Below are 17,064 nucleotides of genomic sequence, written 5' to 3'. Positions count from 1 at the left end.
AGATCTAGCTTAGGGGTCACTTTCTCTAAGAAGCTGTCCAGGAAACCTCTGCACATCTACGTTGCCTCAGTCAAAATCCTGTGGTTTAAACTTAAGGTTTCTGAGCTTCCATCGTACCTGCTGCGTTATGTTTTTACCAAGTTTATTGCCACTGCCCTACTATTTATTTTCTTGGATTGTCTGACTAAATTTTCCCTTCTTTTTAACTATCAGATTTACTAGTGGCCACCATCCTAATTCAAGCTTCTCTTATAATTATCATCATTATATTAATGCCATAGTTTTTTTTTATTTACCCTACTCTTCACCTATCATATATATTCATTTTACTATATAAACACTTTTGAGGATTTACTGAATGCCAAGCTCTTCATTATCTTAAGTTAGATAAGATGGATCCACATCCTGGTTATCATCTATTTCCTAAAATATTTATATTTATAAAGGACAGTGCACATGCCTCACTCATGCCCTTCTGTGTTTGTATTTGCTGGAGCTAGATATTGAACCTAGAGCCTTGGACATACTAGATGTGGTGGTTTGAATTAGAATGGTTCCCCACAGGCTCACATATTTCAATGTTTACTTCCTAGTTAGTGGAGTTATTTGGGAAGGATTAGTAGGTGTGGCCTTGTTAGAGGAGGTGTGTTACAGTGGGTGGGCTTTGAAATTTCAAAAGCTCATGCCAGGCTCAGTCTTACTCTCTGCAATTATGGGCCAGATATAAGTTCTCAGCTACTGTTCCAGTGCTATGCCGGCCTCCCTACTGCCACATTTCCCTGCCATGATGACTGTGGACTAACCCTCTGAAAGTATAAGGACGCCCTTAGTTAAATGCTTTCTTTTATAAGAGTTGCCTTAGTCACAATGTCTCTATGGCAATAGAACAATAATTAAGACACTAAGCAAACACTACCACTAAGCTACATTAGTAGTATAACTCCTGGCTGTTTGAAATAGTATCTTACTGGGTAGTTCAGACTAGCCTTACACGATATATATATATATACCCAGGCTGACCTAAATTTCAGCATTCTGAGTGCTGGAATTATAGGCTTACATCAACATGCTTGGCTAAGGCGATACTTGTATTGAACCCTGAGGCCCTTGTTCTTTTTTTATCCCCAAGACAAGGGTTTCTATATATAGCCCTGGCTATCCTAGAACTCTCTCTCTCTCTCTCTCTCTCTCTCTCTCTCTCTCTCTAGACTAGGATGGCCTTAAACTCAAGAGATTCACCTGCCTCTGCCTCCTGAACGATGGGACCAAGGGCATGTACCATTTCTGCCTTGGTTGGCCCTTGCTCATTAACACACAATCTTTATTTTATGTTATGAGTGTTTTGCCTGCATGTATGTGTGTGAACTATATGTATAGCCAGTACCCTCAAAAGCCAGAAGAGGAGATCAGATTCCCCATGAGTGAAGTTACATACAGTCATGGGTTACCTTGTCAGTGTTGGGAACTTATCCTGGGTCCTCTGGAAGAACAGCCAATGCTCTTAACTACTGAGGCATCTCTTTAATGTTCATCTTCAAAGATAATATTCTATTCTGGCTTCCCAGAGACAGTTATCTACACGTTTATTAAGGAGTCTCCTTCTACTCCTATCCTCAAGTTTGTTCATTTCCACTCTGTCCTATCGAGGACAGCACTGTTCTTTCCTACCTAATTCATGTAGCAGATCCCAACTATTTACTAAGAACCAGGCAATATTACCCTCAGGATAAAACCAGCTCTCCTGGCCACTCTCCATTTTTCTTTCAAAAGGGGCTTCCTTCTATTTTCTTCACTTTCTTATTTGATTTATTTCTTTTTGTTTGTTTGTTTGTTTAAGACAAGGTTTCTTTGTGTAGCCCTGGCCATTATGAAACTTAGTACTTAGACAAGACACATCAAACTTAAAGATTTGCTTGCCTGTCTCTGGCTGGGATTAAAGGAGTTTGTCACCACTGCCCAGCTATTTTCTGTACTTTCAAGTTTTCTTTTATTTCCTCTTTTCTCCTCTCTCAATTTCCCTCCTCGCTTTTGACAGAGTCAGGGTCTCATATCACTCATGTTGTCCCCAGACACATTGTGTAACAACCAGAGAATTATCCTGAGTTCTAGGTCTTCCCGAGAGCTGGGATAACAGGGTATGCCCCTGTGTTTAGCCCAAATGTAGGAAAAATAGTCTGGCCCAGAACATCTGTGATCTGGCCTCTAAAACAGATTCATTGCATAATCCTGGAATAATTCTGTATCGTGTCTGGTCCTGCTGAAGACAATTTACACACCTTGAGTTTATGGCTCATTTAAGGACTCAAACCAAACCAGTTTTTGTATGGCTTTTCAACAACCTTTTAAAATAGTTTGAGGGAAAAAAAATTTACAAAGACCATGTTGTGACATGTGAAAGTTAATATGCCATATCAAAAATTTATTTTTACAGCTTTGTTTTCCAATCGGCCCTCCTAGTTCCCTGTCCCAAACAACTCTCTGTCCCCAGCCTCTCTGAAAGCTGAAACTGCAGGAGCCCACGACTTCTCTTGTTTTTACTATACATGGTCACACCCATTTACTTAATACTGCGAAACACACACTTTACCACATGTCAGCAGATATTTATCAGGTGGCCCTTACAGAAAAATCGTGCCATCACCCGCCTTGGACTTCTGCCAAGATTGCTGTACAGCTGGTCATCACTTGGGCCTCTCTCTTACTTCCTTTCAAAGAGTATCGAGGTGGTGGCGCCTGGGTCAAGTAACTCCAAAATGCCCGCCTCCGCTGGCATTTACTAGGGAGGTAGTACACGGACGATTTAAGGCCCAGAGCTGTAGACTTGCTCTGGAGACCATGCTCTGAGTTTAGGAGAGTAGATTTCCCACTTTGTCCCTCCACTTCCTCCTCTGAGCATGGCCGATAACGTAGGGCTGTACGATAAGAAGTGGGAAGCACTTAGAGACGTGTTCACGTGTTTCTACTCATGCCTCCACTCGTTTCCTGAGGAAGTGTCCAGGCGCACGCAGCACAGAGGCCGGAGGAGGAGCTGAGCAGACGGCGCAGCGATCCCACTCACTCAGACCAAGACGCCATTAGCGCGTGTGCCTACCCCCACCCCAGTCCCTATCCCCACCCCCACTTTTGGCGCCTGTCAATCAAGAGGCAACGGGGGCGGGGCGTGACGGGTAGAGCAGGGCGGGGCGGCGCTTCCGCTGCGCGAGGCCGCTCGGGGTCGCTCGCGGGAGCCCGGCGCAGTCGGGTATCCGGCGGGCCGCGCGGCCAGATGAAGGGCGCGATGGAGCCAGAGCCCGAGGTGCTGCTGCAAGAAGCCCGCGAGAACGTGGAGGCGGCGCAGAGCTACCGGCGGGAGCTGGGCCAGCGGCTGCAGGGGCTGCGGGAGGCGCAGAGGCAGGTCGGAGGGCCGCTGCGGGCCTTAGAGGGCGCGGGCCGGGGGGTGGGCGCGCGCGGCGGGGGCGCCCGGAGGCTCTGTGGAGGAAGGAGGTCGCAGAGCTGTTAGTTAGAGAGGTGACACGGAGACGTGGATGCTCCAGACTTCTTGGAGGGAAAGATGAGTTTGGGGGACTGAGGAAGAGGTCGGGGGAGCGCTCCTAATCCGCTGTGCAGGGCACTTGATGAGAGTAACGGGTGGTGTCCGAGGTTGAGCCACCGGTGCAAAATCCGAGGGATCTCGGAGTGATGATCAAAGAAGGGAATTGGGCATAGTTAGGGGAAACCTGCGATAGATACTCGGTTTAGAAAGCCTGAGGGTACTGACCTGGGGGCAGTAAAGATGGAAACGAAGTAGAGGGAGAGGGAAGAAATGAAGAGGTTGAGCAACAGTAACATTAATGCCGAATGAATGGGGGTATGTGTGTTAATATTTGAACTTCTCACATGATTGCGAATGCCTTGAACAGTCATTTAGAGTAATCTCTAGACAGGTTAGAACTGAAGGTGAAGGATGTTGAAGAGCAAAAGGAGCAAAACAGGATGTTTCAGGGAGGGTATACACAGGTAAAGGGAAGTGGAAAAGCAGATTTAAAGAGAGGACTGGTTACAGAAGAGGCTAAATACTCTTTGAAGTACTGCAGTTATCTCTCCACAGGGAAAGTCGAACAGAGACAGAGGAAAGCCACATGGCTCCTCTCCACTCTCAAAGGTCTACAGAGAAAGATATAAGCCTCTGCTAATGCTAGATAAGATATATAATCCTCACATTACTATTAAGTGCTTAGTTAATGCTTTTTGTGCAAATGGAATTCCATTCGAATTTCTCTAGGCCTAGTTTGCCACGCGTGGTAACTCCTGTGCTGCCGTGCCGAAGCTGAAAATGCTGACACAGTGCTGTGATAGTCTTTGAATATTGTCATCGCTAGGAATTCTCCATAAGCTTTGAGTTTTATGTATTTTGGATCTTTGTAGAGCTGGTGTAAGCCGGGCATCAACAGCTTAACAAGAAACTGAGATCAGAATCTAGATATGACTTATGATTTAAACCTGATTTGATGACTACTTTCAAGGTCTTCCAGTGTGCACATCTGGGTTTCTTTTGGAAAGAATCTGCATTATTCTGTCTGCTGTTTTGAAATAAATGTTGAAAATCTAGGACTTATAAAAAAAGGTTTAAAATACCCCCTTTATATAATATTGTGTAGTCTGTAAATTTCACCTATGTATAAGTGTATTTTCTTATCCACCTCCCACTTCAGCCCCTCAAACATTTCTAAATTTTAATTTTTTCATTTGCTTTTTTGAGACAGAGTTTCTCTGTGTAGCCTTGGCCGTCCTGGAACTTGCCTTGTAGATTAGGCTGGCCTTGAACTCAGAGATTTGCCAGCCTCTACCACTCAGCTTTTTTTTTTTTTTAAATACAAAATCTTGCTAAGTAGTCAAGGCTGTCCTGGGACTCACTATGGAGGACTCCCAGGCTGACAACAAACTGGAAATCCTCCAGTCTCAGTCCCTGGAGTACTGGGATTACAGGCATGCTTACACCATCTTGGCTAAAGTACCCTGTAATAAATGACTAATGTTTCAGCCAGTTCATGTATCTTACACATGAGCATAGCTGTTGTTCAGTTCAACTCCCTCAGCAATTAAGAAGCATTAGGGTTGGCACTGGAAGACTGAGGTAAGCACCTGGGTGTAGCGCTTATTAATGTCTTGTGTGTGTGTTGAGTGCATTTCTTCATGTGATTCCCACCCTAGATAGTTAAATGTTCAGTTGCTAAACCTAGATGTATGGGTATGGCTCAGTTACCTAATAGATCTACAGCCCTGAAAAGAAAAGTTAAACTTATATTTTTTCTATTCTCTTATTATTTATTTATCTGTTGTGTTGGTGATGGAACCCAGGGCTTTAGACATACTGGAAAACTACCCTACCTCTTGAACAATTATGTTTTGGATCCAATAATTTAAATTCAGAACAAACTCTTATAATTAGTTTGGTTCACTGTGGTTTTCATTTGTTTTATTTTTGAAAGGCCTTGTCTCCTGCTTGACACAGCAGACTCTAAGAGCACATTGATCACAGTTCAGATTTCAGGTGACATTACTGACTACATCAGTCTCCTTGTCAACTGGGGTATGTTTTGTTACAGTTTCAAGTCACCACAGCTACAACCAGCTCATGCTGCTTGTTCAGATTTGTAGAATTTCTTGGGGTTCCAGTCATGGATGAGAAGAGCAGAGAGGCAGGGACGCCACACTGGGTATATTTTTTTACCTGCTTTTCCCTCCCTCCCCCGTTTATTTTGAGAGACGAGTCCAAGGCCTCGTGCATACCAAGCAAATACTTTGCCACCAGCTACTTCCCAAGCCCAGTGTGTTTTTTTTCTTTTTTTCTTTTTTTTAGTTGAAATAAAATTTACATCATGAAATCCATTCAGGTTTTTTTTTTTTTTTTTTTTTTTTTTAGTGTACATTTGTTTAGCCATAGGACTAGAGAGATGGCTCAGAGGTTAAGAGAACTGGCTGCTCTCCCAGAGGATGGGGGTTCGGTTTCCAGCAACCACATACATGGCAGCACACAGACACCAGTACACCGGCTTCTGGCCTCCATCATCACCAGGCACACACATTGTACATGCATATATAGGCAAAATACCCAAATACATAGCATTACAAACAATTAAGTATTTAATTAAGAAGTATTTAGCCATTATGATGTGTGAATTCTAGAATGTTCCATTTTTCTCTGGAAATACTCTGTATTTATTGTCACTCTGACTAATGTAGTAAAAGCCTAAACTATTGTCCATTTTTATGGCTTTACCTATTCTGGAGCTTTCTTTTTTCCTTCTTTTTCCTCAGCACCCTTCCTTCAGACAGGGCATCATGTAGCCAAGGCTGGCCTTGAATTCTCTGTATAGCCGAGTATGACCTGAACTTCTGATCTTCCTGTCTGTACTTCAGATTCTTGGATTACAGACATATCACTCCTAATTTAAGTGGCGATCAAAACTAGCCCCTATTCTAGACATGCTGCATAAACAGAATCATGACATATGTAGCCCTACCTACTGACTTTCTTGGCTTAGAATGTATTTCCAGCTGGGCAGTGGTGGTGCGTGCCTTCATTCCTAGCACTTGGGAGGTAGAGGCTGATTTATGAGTTTGAGACCAGTCAACAGAATGAGTTCCATAACAGCCAGAACTACACAAATAAACCCTGTTTTGAAAAATAGACAAACCAACACCCTCCCCCTCCCCCCCCCAGAAAAAGAAATTATAAAAAAGAAGAAAGGGCTGGAGAGATGGCTCAGTGGTTAAGAGCACTGACTGTTCTTCCAGAGGTCCTGAGTTCAATTCCCAGCAACCACATGGTGGTTCACAACCATCTGTAATGAGATCTGATGTCCTCTTCTGGTGTGTCTGAAGCTACACTGTACTTATATATAATAAATAAATAAATCTTTTTAAAAACAAATAAATCTTTAAAAAGAAAAGAAAGAACATATTTTCAGGGTTTTTCTATGTGGTAGCATTTCATAGTACTTAAATCCTGTGGCTGAATAGTAATTGTGATATGAACATATCTTGTGTTATTTACCCATTTACCAGTTGGTAGGCAATGAGATTAATTCTACTTTTTGACAGTTATGAAATACGAACATATCTAAACTTTTTTGTGTTAACATGTTTTCAGTTTTCTTTAGAAAGTAACTATCAATTATTGAACTTTTTTCATTTAAGATTTAACTGTTTCAGAAATTCATAGATACAGTTTTATCTTTTCTTTGGTTTCTTTTATAAAATTATTTATTTTATTTCAATTGCATTGGTGTCTTGCGTGTACATATGCCTGTATAAGGGGTCTCTGGAACTGGACTTATAGACAGTTATGATCTGCCATTAGGTGCTGGAAACTGAACCCGGGTTCCTCTGGAAGAGCAGCTAGTAATTTTAACTGCTGAGCCATCTCTCTGGGCCTGATAGTCAGTTCTTAGTACCAAGGATTCCAGGGAGATATAGAAAACTATTCTTAATGATCTGCATATAAGAATAGGCTGGCTGTGAACATTATCTGGTTTCCTGACAGCTGAACATATCTCCAGCCTTTAACTTTCGTAAACAGTAAAGATTAGCTGGGTAATAGGTCTGTGTTCTTGTCACTTCAGAGATGGAGGCTGGAGTTAAGATCATCTTAGCTAAAAACATGTTCAGAGCCAGCCTAGACAGCAGGAAAACTTGTCTCAAAAGAAACAAACCAAAACCAAAAAAACACAAGTAAGTTAGAGACAACAACCCTTGCATTCCTACACAGAACTTCCTTTTCTTTAAAAACAGAGGGTAGGGCCTAAACTTAACCACAGAGGAGAAACTGCTACATGTTTTTAACAGTTTTTTTTAACCTGTTTTAAAAGATTTTTTTTTATCCATCTTCCCCCAGACTTTCATATATGCCACTTCTTTGTTTTGGTTTTCAAGGGTCTCTCTCTATGTAGCCCTGGCTGTACTGGAACTCACTCTGTAGACCAGGCTAGCCTCAAACTCAGAGATTTGCCTGCTTCTGCCTCCCGAGTGCTGGGATTAAAGGCATGTGCCACCATAGCCCAGATAGACATTATTTCTTAACAGTTAACAAAAATCATGAGATTTTTTTTTTAAAATGGCAAGAAACAACAATTCCCAGCAACCACACAATGGTGGTTCACAATACAATGGTGGCTCACGACCATCTGTATTGGGATCCAATGCATCTGGTGTATCTGAGCAACAGTGTACTCACATACATAAAATAAATAGATAAATCTACAAAAAGAAAAAAAGAAATTAACCCCCATTCCCTTTAAATACTCACTGGTTCATTCACTCATTGTGTTTCAGAGATACTTCTAAGTCCTGTATACTGAGGGAAATAAACCTTCATGAATTTACTCTGACCTAATAGGTATATTGTCACCCTTAAAAAAGATAAACAAGAGAAGCCAAAATCGTATATTTCATTTTAGTACTTTTGCTGTATTTTTCATTGCTTGGCCATCTAGAACATCGATGTCTCTGCTTGTAAGCAGAGATTGCAGATCAGGGGTGCCAGCAGTCCACTCAAGCCTAAAGCAGCAGTACCTTAAGGTCATTCTAGAGTCTTAGGCCTAACACTTGCAGATCCAGAAACTCCATCTTTCATCACTGAAGGGGAGTCAGAGTGAGGTACTAGAAAGTTCGCATAGCGAGAAGTGCCAGTGTTTAGTCTGTATGCAGTTCACCCTCTAAAATGACAATCTTGCCTTTCCTATGTCTTCTAGTAAGGTGATTCCTTTAGCCTCTAGACACTCACAAATTCAAGTCTTCCTCGGAGTATATGTGAGATCCTAATTGAGGTACTATTTGGTGAAGGCTCTACATAGCTCTGGCCAGTGGTGACGCCTGTGTACTTGCTACTATAACTGTGGCCCACGACTTGTAGCAGTGACTTCATCTTGCAAAGAATGCAGACCAGACTCATTAAATCTATTTGAGCAATCTTCCTAGGAGTTATAAGAAAACACATTATAAAAGGCTGGAGAGTTGGTTTAGTAATTTGGAGTACATACTTCCCTTGTAGACTTAGGCTCTGTTCACAGCCCATCTCAAGTGGCTTACGGTTGTTTCTAACTCTAGCTCTAGGTGATGTAATGCCCTTGGCCTCCACAGTGTCTGCATTCACTTCTTAGTACCTGCACTCACTGGCATATACCCACTACATACATTCATACCCAATACATACATACGTACATAAATACACCTAAAATAAAAAAAATACTCATTAAAGACTGAGACAGAAGTACTCAGTCCATGACAACTTCACTTCAGCAGAACTTCTCTGATCTCTACTGTTTAAACTAAGATGATTTTTATATATTGTATTTTTTTTTCCTCCAAGATTGAAATATTGTTTGGGCATGGTTGTGCATTTTGGAAATCCCAGCACATAGGAGGCTCAAGGAGGAGGATGACAAATCCCACACTTGTCTGAAAGACCTAGTGAGACTGTCTCAAAACAGTGTTGAAAGTATCAGCCATTTGTATGTTAGATAGTTTCACAGAACATGAAACTGGATAGCTGATAATCTTATTTTTATATTTTTGAAATTTTTTTTGAGACTGGATCACACTAAGTAGCTCTGGCTGTTTTGGAATTCACTGTGTAGACCATGTTAGGCTGGCCTCAAAGTCACAGAGATCCACCTGCCTCAGTCTTTCAGGTTCTAGGATATTCTAATGTAGCTAGTCAATGGATACACTTTCTGTATACTGTGTTTTTAGTTATAACTTGTTTTTTCTTTGATTGGTTGGTCTTTTAATTGTGGTCTCATAGTCCCTCTGGGCCTAGAACCCACTGTTGAGAGCAGTGGGGTTCTAACTGTTGTTTTTCTCTCTCAGTCTTCAGAGTGCTGGCGTAACAGACACCCGGTTTTGTTTGTGTTGGGGTCTCACTGAGCTGCATTCCTGGGCTCAGAAGATCCTTTCTCCTAGTCCTGTTAGTGACTGTGTCCAACACAGTGTTATTAAGTGTTAGCTTAGTATTGGTTTTTGTTTCAGATAATTGATTTCAGATTACTTTTTGAAGACTTAATTACTATCCTTGTTTTTCTTTTCCTCTTCTGTATAATACCAGATTCTCTATAGCTCTTTATTCCCACAGGCCTTGAAAACACATAGCAAACTAAAGACTCATGAAGAAAAACAGTTTATTTCAGAAAACCAAGACAGGAAGTCTTAGTAGCTCAGTGAAGAAAGGAAAGCAATTGTTGCCGCTTTTATCTTTGACTTCCCCTTCTGTTACCATTTTCACAACAGCTCTGGACTCTGTTTAGCTCTGTCTTGGTACAGCATAACACTGGTGTGTATCCTGAGAAAACATCTAAATCTAGGTCTAGGGGAAGCTAAAAACAGAAAATCATTTGGAAATAACCTACTATTGCAGTCACAGATAGCTGTGGTTAATTAACATTTTGATGTGTCTGTCAGTGAATAGTCTACAGAGGTGAGAAACTGCTGTATATATAACTATGTATCTTATATTTTTCTTTTGATCATCAGTATAAGCATTTATTAAGAATATTTTCCTAGGCTTGGGCAACAGCTCCCAGTGTATGCTATACAAACACTCTACCAACTGAGATTCATTACCAGCCACAAATGGTCTATATTTCATCTTATTTTAGGACAGTCATAGTGGCATATGCCTTTAATCACAGCACTTGGGAGGCAGACTCAGGTGGATCTCTGAGTTCAAGACAAGTCAGGCTCACATAGAGATTTTCAGAGGGCATTGGATCCACAGGTAATTGTGACCTGACTCTCGTGTGTGTTCTGAGAATTGAATGTTAGTCCTTTGCAAGACCAGCAGGGTTCTTCTTAATCACTGAGCTTCCTCTCCATCCCACAGTCTTTTTTTAAAAAAGATTTATTTATTTTATGTATATGAGTACACTGTAGCTGTACACCAGAAGAGAGCATCACTTCCCATTACAGATGGTTGTGAGCTACCGTGTGGTTGCTGGGAATTGAACTTAGGACCTTTGGAAGTCAGTCAGTGCTATTAATCACTGATCCATCTCTTCAGCCTTAAGTTATAGGTCTTATAAATCTGCAAGCTACTTATAGTTTGTTTTTAATATGGATTATAATATATACTTTTTTTTTTTTTTAAAGATGGGGTTCTCTGTGTAGAGTTCTATCTTAGAACTCAATGTGTAGACCAGGCTGAACTCGAACTCAGAGATCCTACCTGCCCTTGCCTCCCAGTGCTGGGATAAATGGTGTGCGCCACTACCACCCAGTGAGTATTTTTAAAATTTGAGAGGATGTGTGTGTGGGCATGGGCACAAATGGATGTCTGTGCACCCACATTCATGCGGTGTCAGTCTAGGCCAGAGGAGGGTGATGGAGTCACTGGGACCAGAGTTGCATGTGATTGTGAGTGAACTGCCTGATAACGGGTGCAAGGAACTGAACCCAGGTCCTTTAGAAGAGCAGTGAGGGCTTGAAACTTCTGAGCTATGCCTTTAGTGTGTATACACACACACATACACACACACACACACACATGCATACACACACACATTCACATACACACACGCATAAGCACACATACACAATGTATTTTAGGGTTTTCATGTTTACCTGCATATCTTTGCATTATGTGCATGTAGTGCTTGTGGAGGCCATCTGATCCTAGTGATACAGATGATACAGATGGTTTTTAGGAACTATGTGGGTGCTGGGAACTGAGCCCAGATCTTTTCCAGGAGCAGCATGTGTTCTTAAACCACAAGTCCTCTCCTTAGCTCCCATCATACATATAATTCTGATAGAGAAAAACTGCACTTATTTTTAAACTGAGAGTACAGTGTCTTAGTTAGGGTTTTCCTGCTGTGAACAGACACCATGACCAAGGCAAGTCTTATAAATGACATCATTTGATTGGGCCGGCTTACAGGTTCAGAGGTGCATTCCATTATCATCAGCAGAAACAGGGCAGCATCTCACTCAACATGGTTCAGGAAGAGCTGAGAATTCTACATCTTGATCCAAAGGAAGCCAGGAACAGACTGCATTCTCAGGCAGCTAGGAGGAGGGTCTCCAAGCCCACCCCCACAGTGACACACTCCCTCCAAAGCCACACCTTCTAACAGTGCCACTTGTGCCACTCCCCAGGCCACTGGCCGAGCATATGCAAACCATCACATACAGCAACTTGCTTTTTACAAAGTCCATCAAGTGTAGGGATTATTTTTATTACTGAGAGCTGGGAGTGAGCCTCTCGTTATTGTGATTATTTTGCTTATCCTTTTTAGTCAGGAGATCTAGTAGAGCTATAATGTGACTTTCCTGGTCTTCAGTTTCCTTATCTGTAAATGAAGGTTAAAAAATACTACTGCTTACTTTACCTGACCCAGTGTGGGAAATAAGATAAGCAGAGCTGGGCTTCGAATGGACTTTAAACTCAATACTCAGGGCAGATCTCTGAGGTTGAAGCCAGCCTGGTCTACACAGAGTTTTACAACAGCCAGTTTTACAAACAACCCTGTCTCAGAAAACAAAGCAAAACAAGTAAATAGCATAAAATAATTACTGTGGCCAGTGAGATGGTTCAGCAAATCTAGTGCTTGCTGCTCATACCTGAGGACGTGGATTATGATCTCTTTAAATGACATATTTATTTTATGTGCATTGGTGTTTTGCCTGCTTGTATAGCGATGTGAAGGTGTCAGATTCTCTGGAGCCGGAGTTACAGAGTTGTGAGCTACCATGTGGGTGCTGGGAATTGAACTCAGGACCTCTGGAAGATCAGCCAGTGTTCTTAACTGCTGAGCCATCTCTCCAGCCCCGACTTTATGACCTTTTGATAACTAGAGGAAAGCATGTCAGTTGTATGTTGTTTTGAATCAGTGGGTCGTATTTTGTGAGCTCATCATCCTGTTAACTTCAGAAGGTTACTTCAGAAGTTTAGACTCAGCTTCAGTGAGTTTAACTAATCTTGTCAGTTTTAATAATCTTGCAAAGGTGGTCGGTGGCAGCCAGCTTTTAATTCCAGCATTGAGGAGGCAGAGGCAGGCAGATAGATCTCTGTGAGTTCCAGGAAAGCTAGAGCTATGTAGAGACTCTCATATAAATAATTAAAGAAAGAAAGGGAGGTTTTAAGGATTGGCCACACTGAGGCTTCAGCAGGAGTTGAGATGTGACTGATGAGTGTAACTGCACTACAGCTTCCTCCTGAAATCCTTGGGCTGCCTGCCTACTGTATACTTTCTCTCTTGCCTGGCCTAGGACTTGCCTCGTAGACCTAGCTGACTTTTGAGTTCACATTCACCTGCTTCTGCCTTCTGAATACTAAGGTTAGAGGCATGGTGACTGGCCATTTATATTCTTAAGTCTGCTTTGTTACAAAGATATGGTTGTCTTCCACCAGTGCTTCTAACTCCCCTAGTGCTTCAACCCTTTAACATGTTGTGGACACCCAACCTTAAAATTCTCTTCATTGCTAATTCATAGTTGTGATTTTGCTACTGTTAGAATTATAATATAAATATCTATGTTTTCTGATGGTCTTAAGTGACCCCAGTGAAAGGGTCATTTGACCATCAAAGGGGTCTCGACCTACTGGTTGAGAGCCTCTAACCTAGTTGGCTAGTTATCATTTGAGACTAATGGTTGTTAAATACATTGTGATTTATTCAGGCACAAGGAATGTGCGATATAGGAGCTGAGAATACAATTCAGTTGGTAGAATACCTACTTAGCATGTATGAAGCCCTGGGTTGGATCCACAGCACCACATAATGCATGTATAATCCCAGCACTTGGGGTGGAGGCAGGAGGATCAATCAGTTCAGGGTCATCTTTGAGTGAGCTGTATAGCAAGTTCAAGGCTAGCTTGGAATACATCTAAGAGGAAAACAGATAGTATGATAGTGTCTTCAGACACTACTAAATTTACCAGTTTCCCTGGGTACCATTTACTTATTGGCATTGTTTTATAGTATAGCACTGGCTAGTCTGGAATTTACTCAGTAGATCTCTGGCTCTTGCCTCTACATTTGAGAGCTTGGGTTATAGAAGTGTGCCACCGTGCTTGATGCTTGGAACTTCTTAAAATCATGCCTGTAAGTAAAAACCACCTCAGAAGCAAGAACATGGCTCCTGGACTCATGTGGGGCAGAGTGAAGTCTTTCTAAGTGGTTTAGAGCTGCCTTTCCCTCTGTTGAATGCAGTGTAGACTCAGAGAGCTGTGATGCTGCCCTGAGCCAAGGGAATCACATCAGACCTCCTCAAACACAGGGAGACTCATCAGGGAACTGTTTTCATGAAGCCAAGAGACTTGATATGTGATTAATGTTGACTGGGGGAAAAGTAGGTTTGAAAAGGCAGTAGTTGGTATTGTGTGAATCACAAGACACGACATACGTGCATGCCGAGTACCGAGGAGGTTAGACGTGGAGTCTCCCTTCCAGTCCTCAGTTCTCACTGATGTTTGCACACTTCCCCTTCCCCCGAGGTTCTGAGAAAGAAGCAACGTAACATGGGCTTGCAGTTTCTGAGGGAGCTTTTGAATTCTTTCTAAAGAGGAAATTGACTTTACCTAACCAGGGCATTTCCTGCATATGCAGTATCCGTTAAAGACCCGGGCAGGGCCCTGCTGGGTCAGTGTGCAAGTGCAGAGTTTCCCCTTAGAGGAGGGTCTGAAATGTGCAGTGCTCTGGCGTGATAACTTTATTCTATCTGTATTGCATTTACAAGTCAACTGTAATCTTAAAAAATGCAGGCTCTGGGTCTGAGATTGAGTTCAGTCAGGAGAGTATTTGCCAAGCATGCATGAAGCTGAATGTGGGGGACCTCTCTGTAATATCAGTTTTGGAGGGTGGAGGAAGAAGGGTCAGAAGTTCAGGGTCCTATTGACCTACATATGAGGTTGAGGCTTGGTATCTGTGAGATCTTGTTTTTTAAAATAACAACAGCAAAAAAATGAATCAGGTCTAGAGTCTAATACTGTGCATTGCTAACAACATAAAAATCATAAGATAATCTTTCTGTAGTTTTTTTTGTTTTTTTTTTTTTTTTTTTTTCTTTTTTGTTTTTTTGAGATAGGGTTTCTCTGTGTACCCTATCCTGGAATTTGCTCTGTAGACCAGGGTGGCCTCGAACTCAGAGATCCATCTGCCTCTGCTTCCTGAGTGCTGAGATTAAGGGCTTGTGCTCCAGCCCCCAACCCCACCTTGAAGCTGAAACTTTTATATGTATATTCATGTTTATTCTTGGTAGGTGTGTGTGTGTGTGTGTGTGTGTGTGTGTGTGTGTGTGTGTGTATACAGGTACTTAACACTCTGGTTAAGAGCAAGCTGGCAAGAAGATTAGGTTAGTATATAATGTCATAAAACTACTATTGTTTGTAAAGCAAAATGATGGGTTTGGGAACTCATTTTTATTGCTGGAGGTTGAATCCAGAAGCTTGTACTTCTAGGCAAGTGCCCTAGGACCAGGTCATATCCCAGTTCATGTATTTGCCATAACTTAACTGTCCAACTTATAGTTAGTATTTGAGAGAAAATGGACTGTTTTATCCATTACATTAAAAAAAAATCTGGTGACTATACAAACAGCTTATTTGCTTTCAGAATATATGTGAGACACAGACTTTTCTGTCATAACTCTTGGCACAAAGATTTTTAAACTTGGCTCTGTAGACTGAGGACAGTGTGTCTCAAAATGTGGACAGAATCACCAGTGTGCCTGTGACAAGTGAGAGTTATAAGCGTACGCCCCTCCTAAGCTGTGTTCAGTTAGTCCCAACCCTGGCAGTCCCAGTTAACAGGGAGCACACAGAATCCCTTTGCAAAGAACATTTCATAATTACAACTCACTTCGATTACCGGCCAGCCAGTCTAACCTATCACTGAGGTCTATGATCAGTGAGATGGACACACACACACACACACACATACACACACACACACACACAAACTAAAGCAGATTTGTGGGGGGGGGGAAAGACAGCTGCAACAACAACAAAGCTGATTACGGTGACACATGCTTGTCATCTAGAGGCTGAGTGAAACAAGCAAACACAAGGGATGGATTACACAATCTCACTTGGATGGAATCTGAAAAGGACCCAATTCATAGGCACATGCGGTAGAATACTGGTTAGCAGGGATGAGGTGGGGAGAAGTAGTGATATGGTGGTCCCAAGTGCAGTGCTTCTGTGATGTGATGAACATATTCTGGAGCATTAATGTATAGGTTGGGGATTGTGGCCTATAATGTATTGTATTTTGAAAATTGCCAAGAGAGAGCTTCCGTGTTCTTACCACAGAAAGTAATCATTGGGTTGGCAAGATGGCTTGTTGGATAAAGGTGCTTGCTCCAAGTCTGACGACCTGAGTTCAGTCCTTGAAGCCCACATAGTGGAGGGAGAGAACTGACTCCCAGAAGTCATTCTCAGACCTCTACATACAGGTGAGGGCCCAGGTGCCATGGAGCAGGAGCACTGGCACACATTCCCTGCACACTCACACACACTCACACACACTCACACACACACACACACCCCTCCATGTTGTTTTAAAAGTTTTCTTTACTACATCAAACCAGGTGTGGTGGCTCTCATCTTTCATTCCAGCACTCTTGGATCTGAGTTTGAGGCCAGCCTGGTCTACAGAATGAGTTCCAGGACAGTCAGAGCAATACAGGGAAACTTTGCCCCCCATCTCACCCCCACAGAAAACTAAAAATAAAATAACTGTGTCAAAAGACGGATACATTGATGAGCTTGAAAGGAATATATCACCTGTTTATATGTGTATCAAAACATATATATAAGTGTATATAATTTAATTTAAAAAATTTCTTTGTGAGACGGTCTTGCTATATAATCTGAGCAAGCTTCAAATTTATGAGGCTTTAGCCTCAGCCTCCTGAGTGCTGGTATTACAAGCATGTTCTCCCTTGCTTACATGCATTAAAGTTTTCCACTAAACCGAGGTCAGAGGATCACAGGATCAATGCAAGCTCCAGGCCAGCCAGAGCTATACTGAAGACCCTATGTCATCCCCCACCCTTCTTTTTAAATAAGTGTGATCTGGGTTGATACTT

At 42.1% G+C, this 17,064-nt stretch overlaps 1 protein-coding gene across 2 annotated transcripts in view; it reads left to right on the top strand.

Moving 5' to 3' along the window:
- Positions 1–3,265: 3,265 nt before the first annotated feature.
- CRLF3 (cytokine receptor like factor 3) overlaps positions 3,266–17,064 on the top strand; it is a gene marked incomplete at its 5' end in the record, with an annotated part of 35,164 nt that continues 21,365 nt past the window's right edge. For both annotated transcript variants that reach the window (XM_080922905.1, XM_080922906.1), the window contains one exon: positions 3,266–3,394. In XM_080922905.1, coding sequence (XP_080779031.1) covers positions 3,266–3,394 — 129 coding nt within the window. The remainder of the gene's footprint in view (positions 3,395–17,064) is intronic.

This window comes from Micromys minutus (assembly GCF_963924665.1).
Source record: "Micromys minutus genome assembly, chromosome: 10".
NCBI lineage: Eukaryota > Metazoa > Chordata > Mammalia > Rodentia > Muridae > Micromys > Micromys minutus.
The sequence above is the reverse complement of the archived record's forward strand: the minus strand, read 5'-3'. Positions and strand labels throughout refer to the sequence as shown.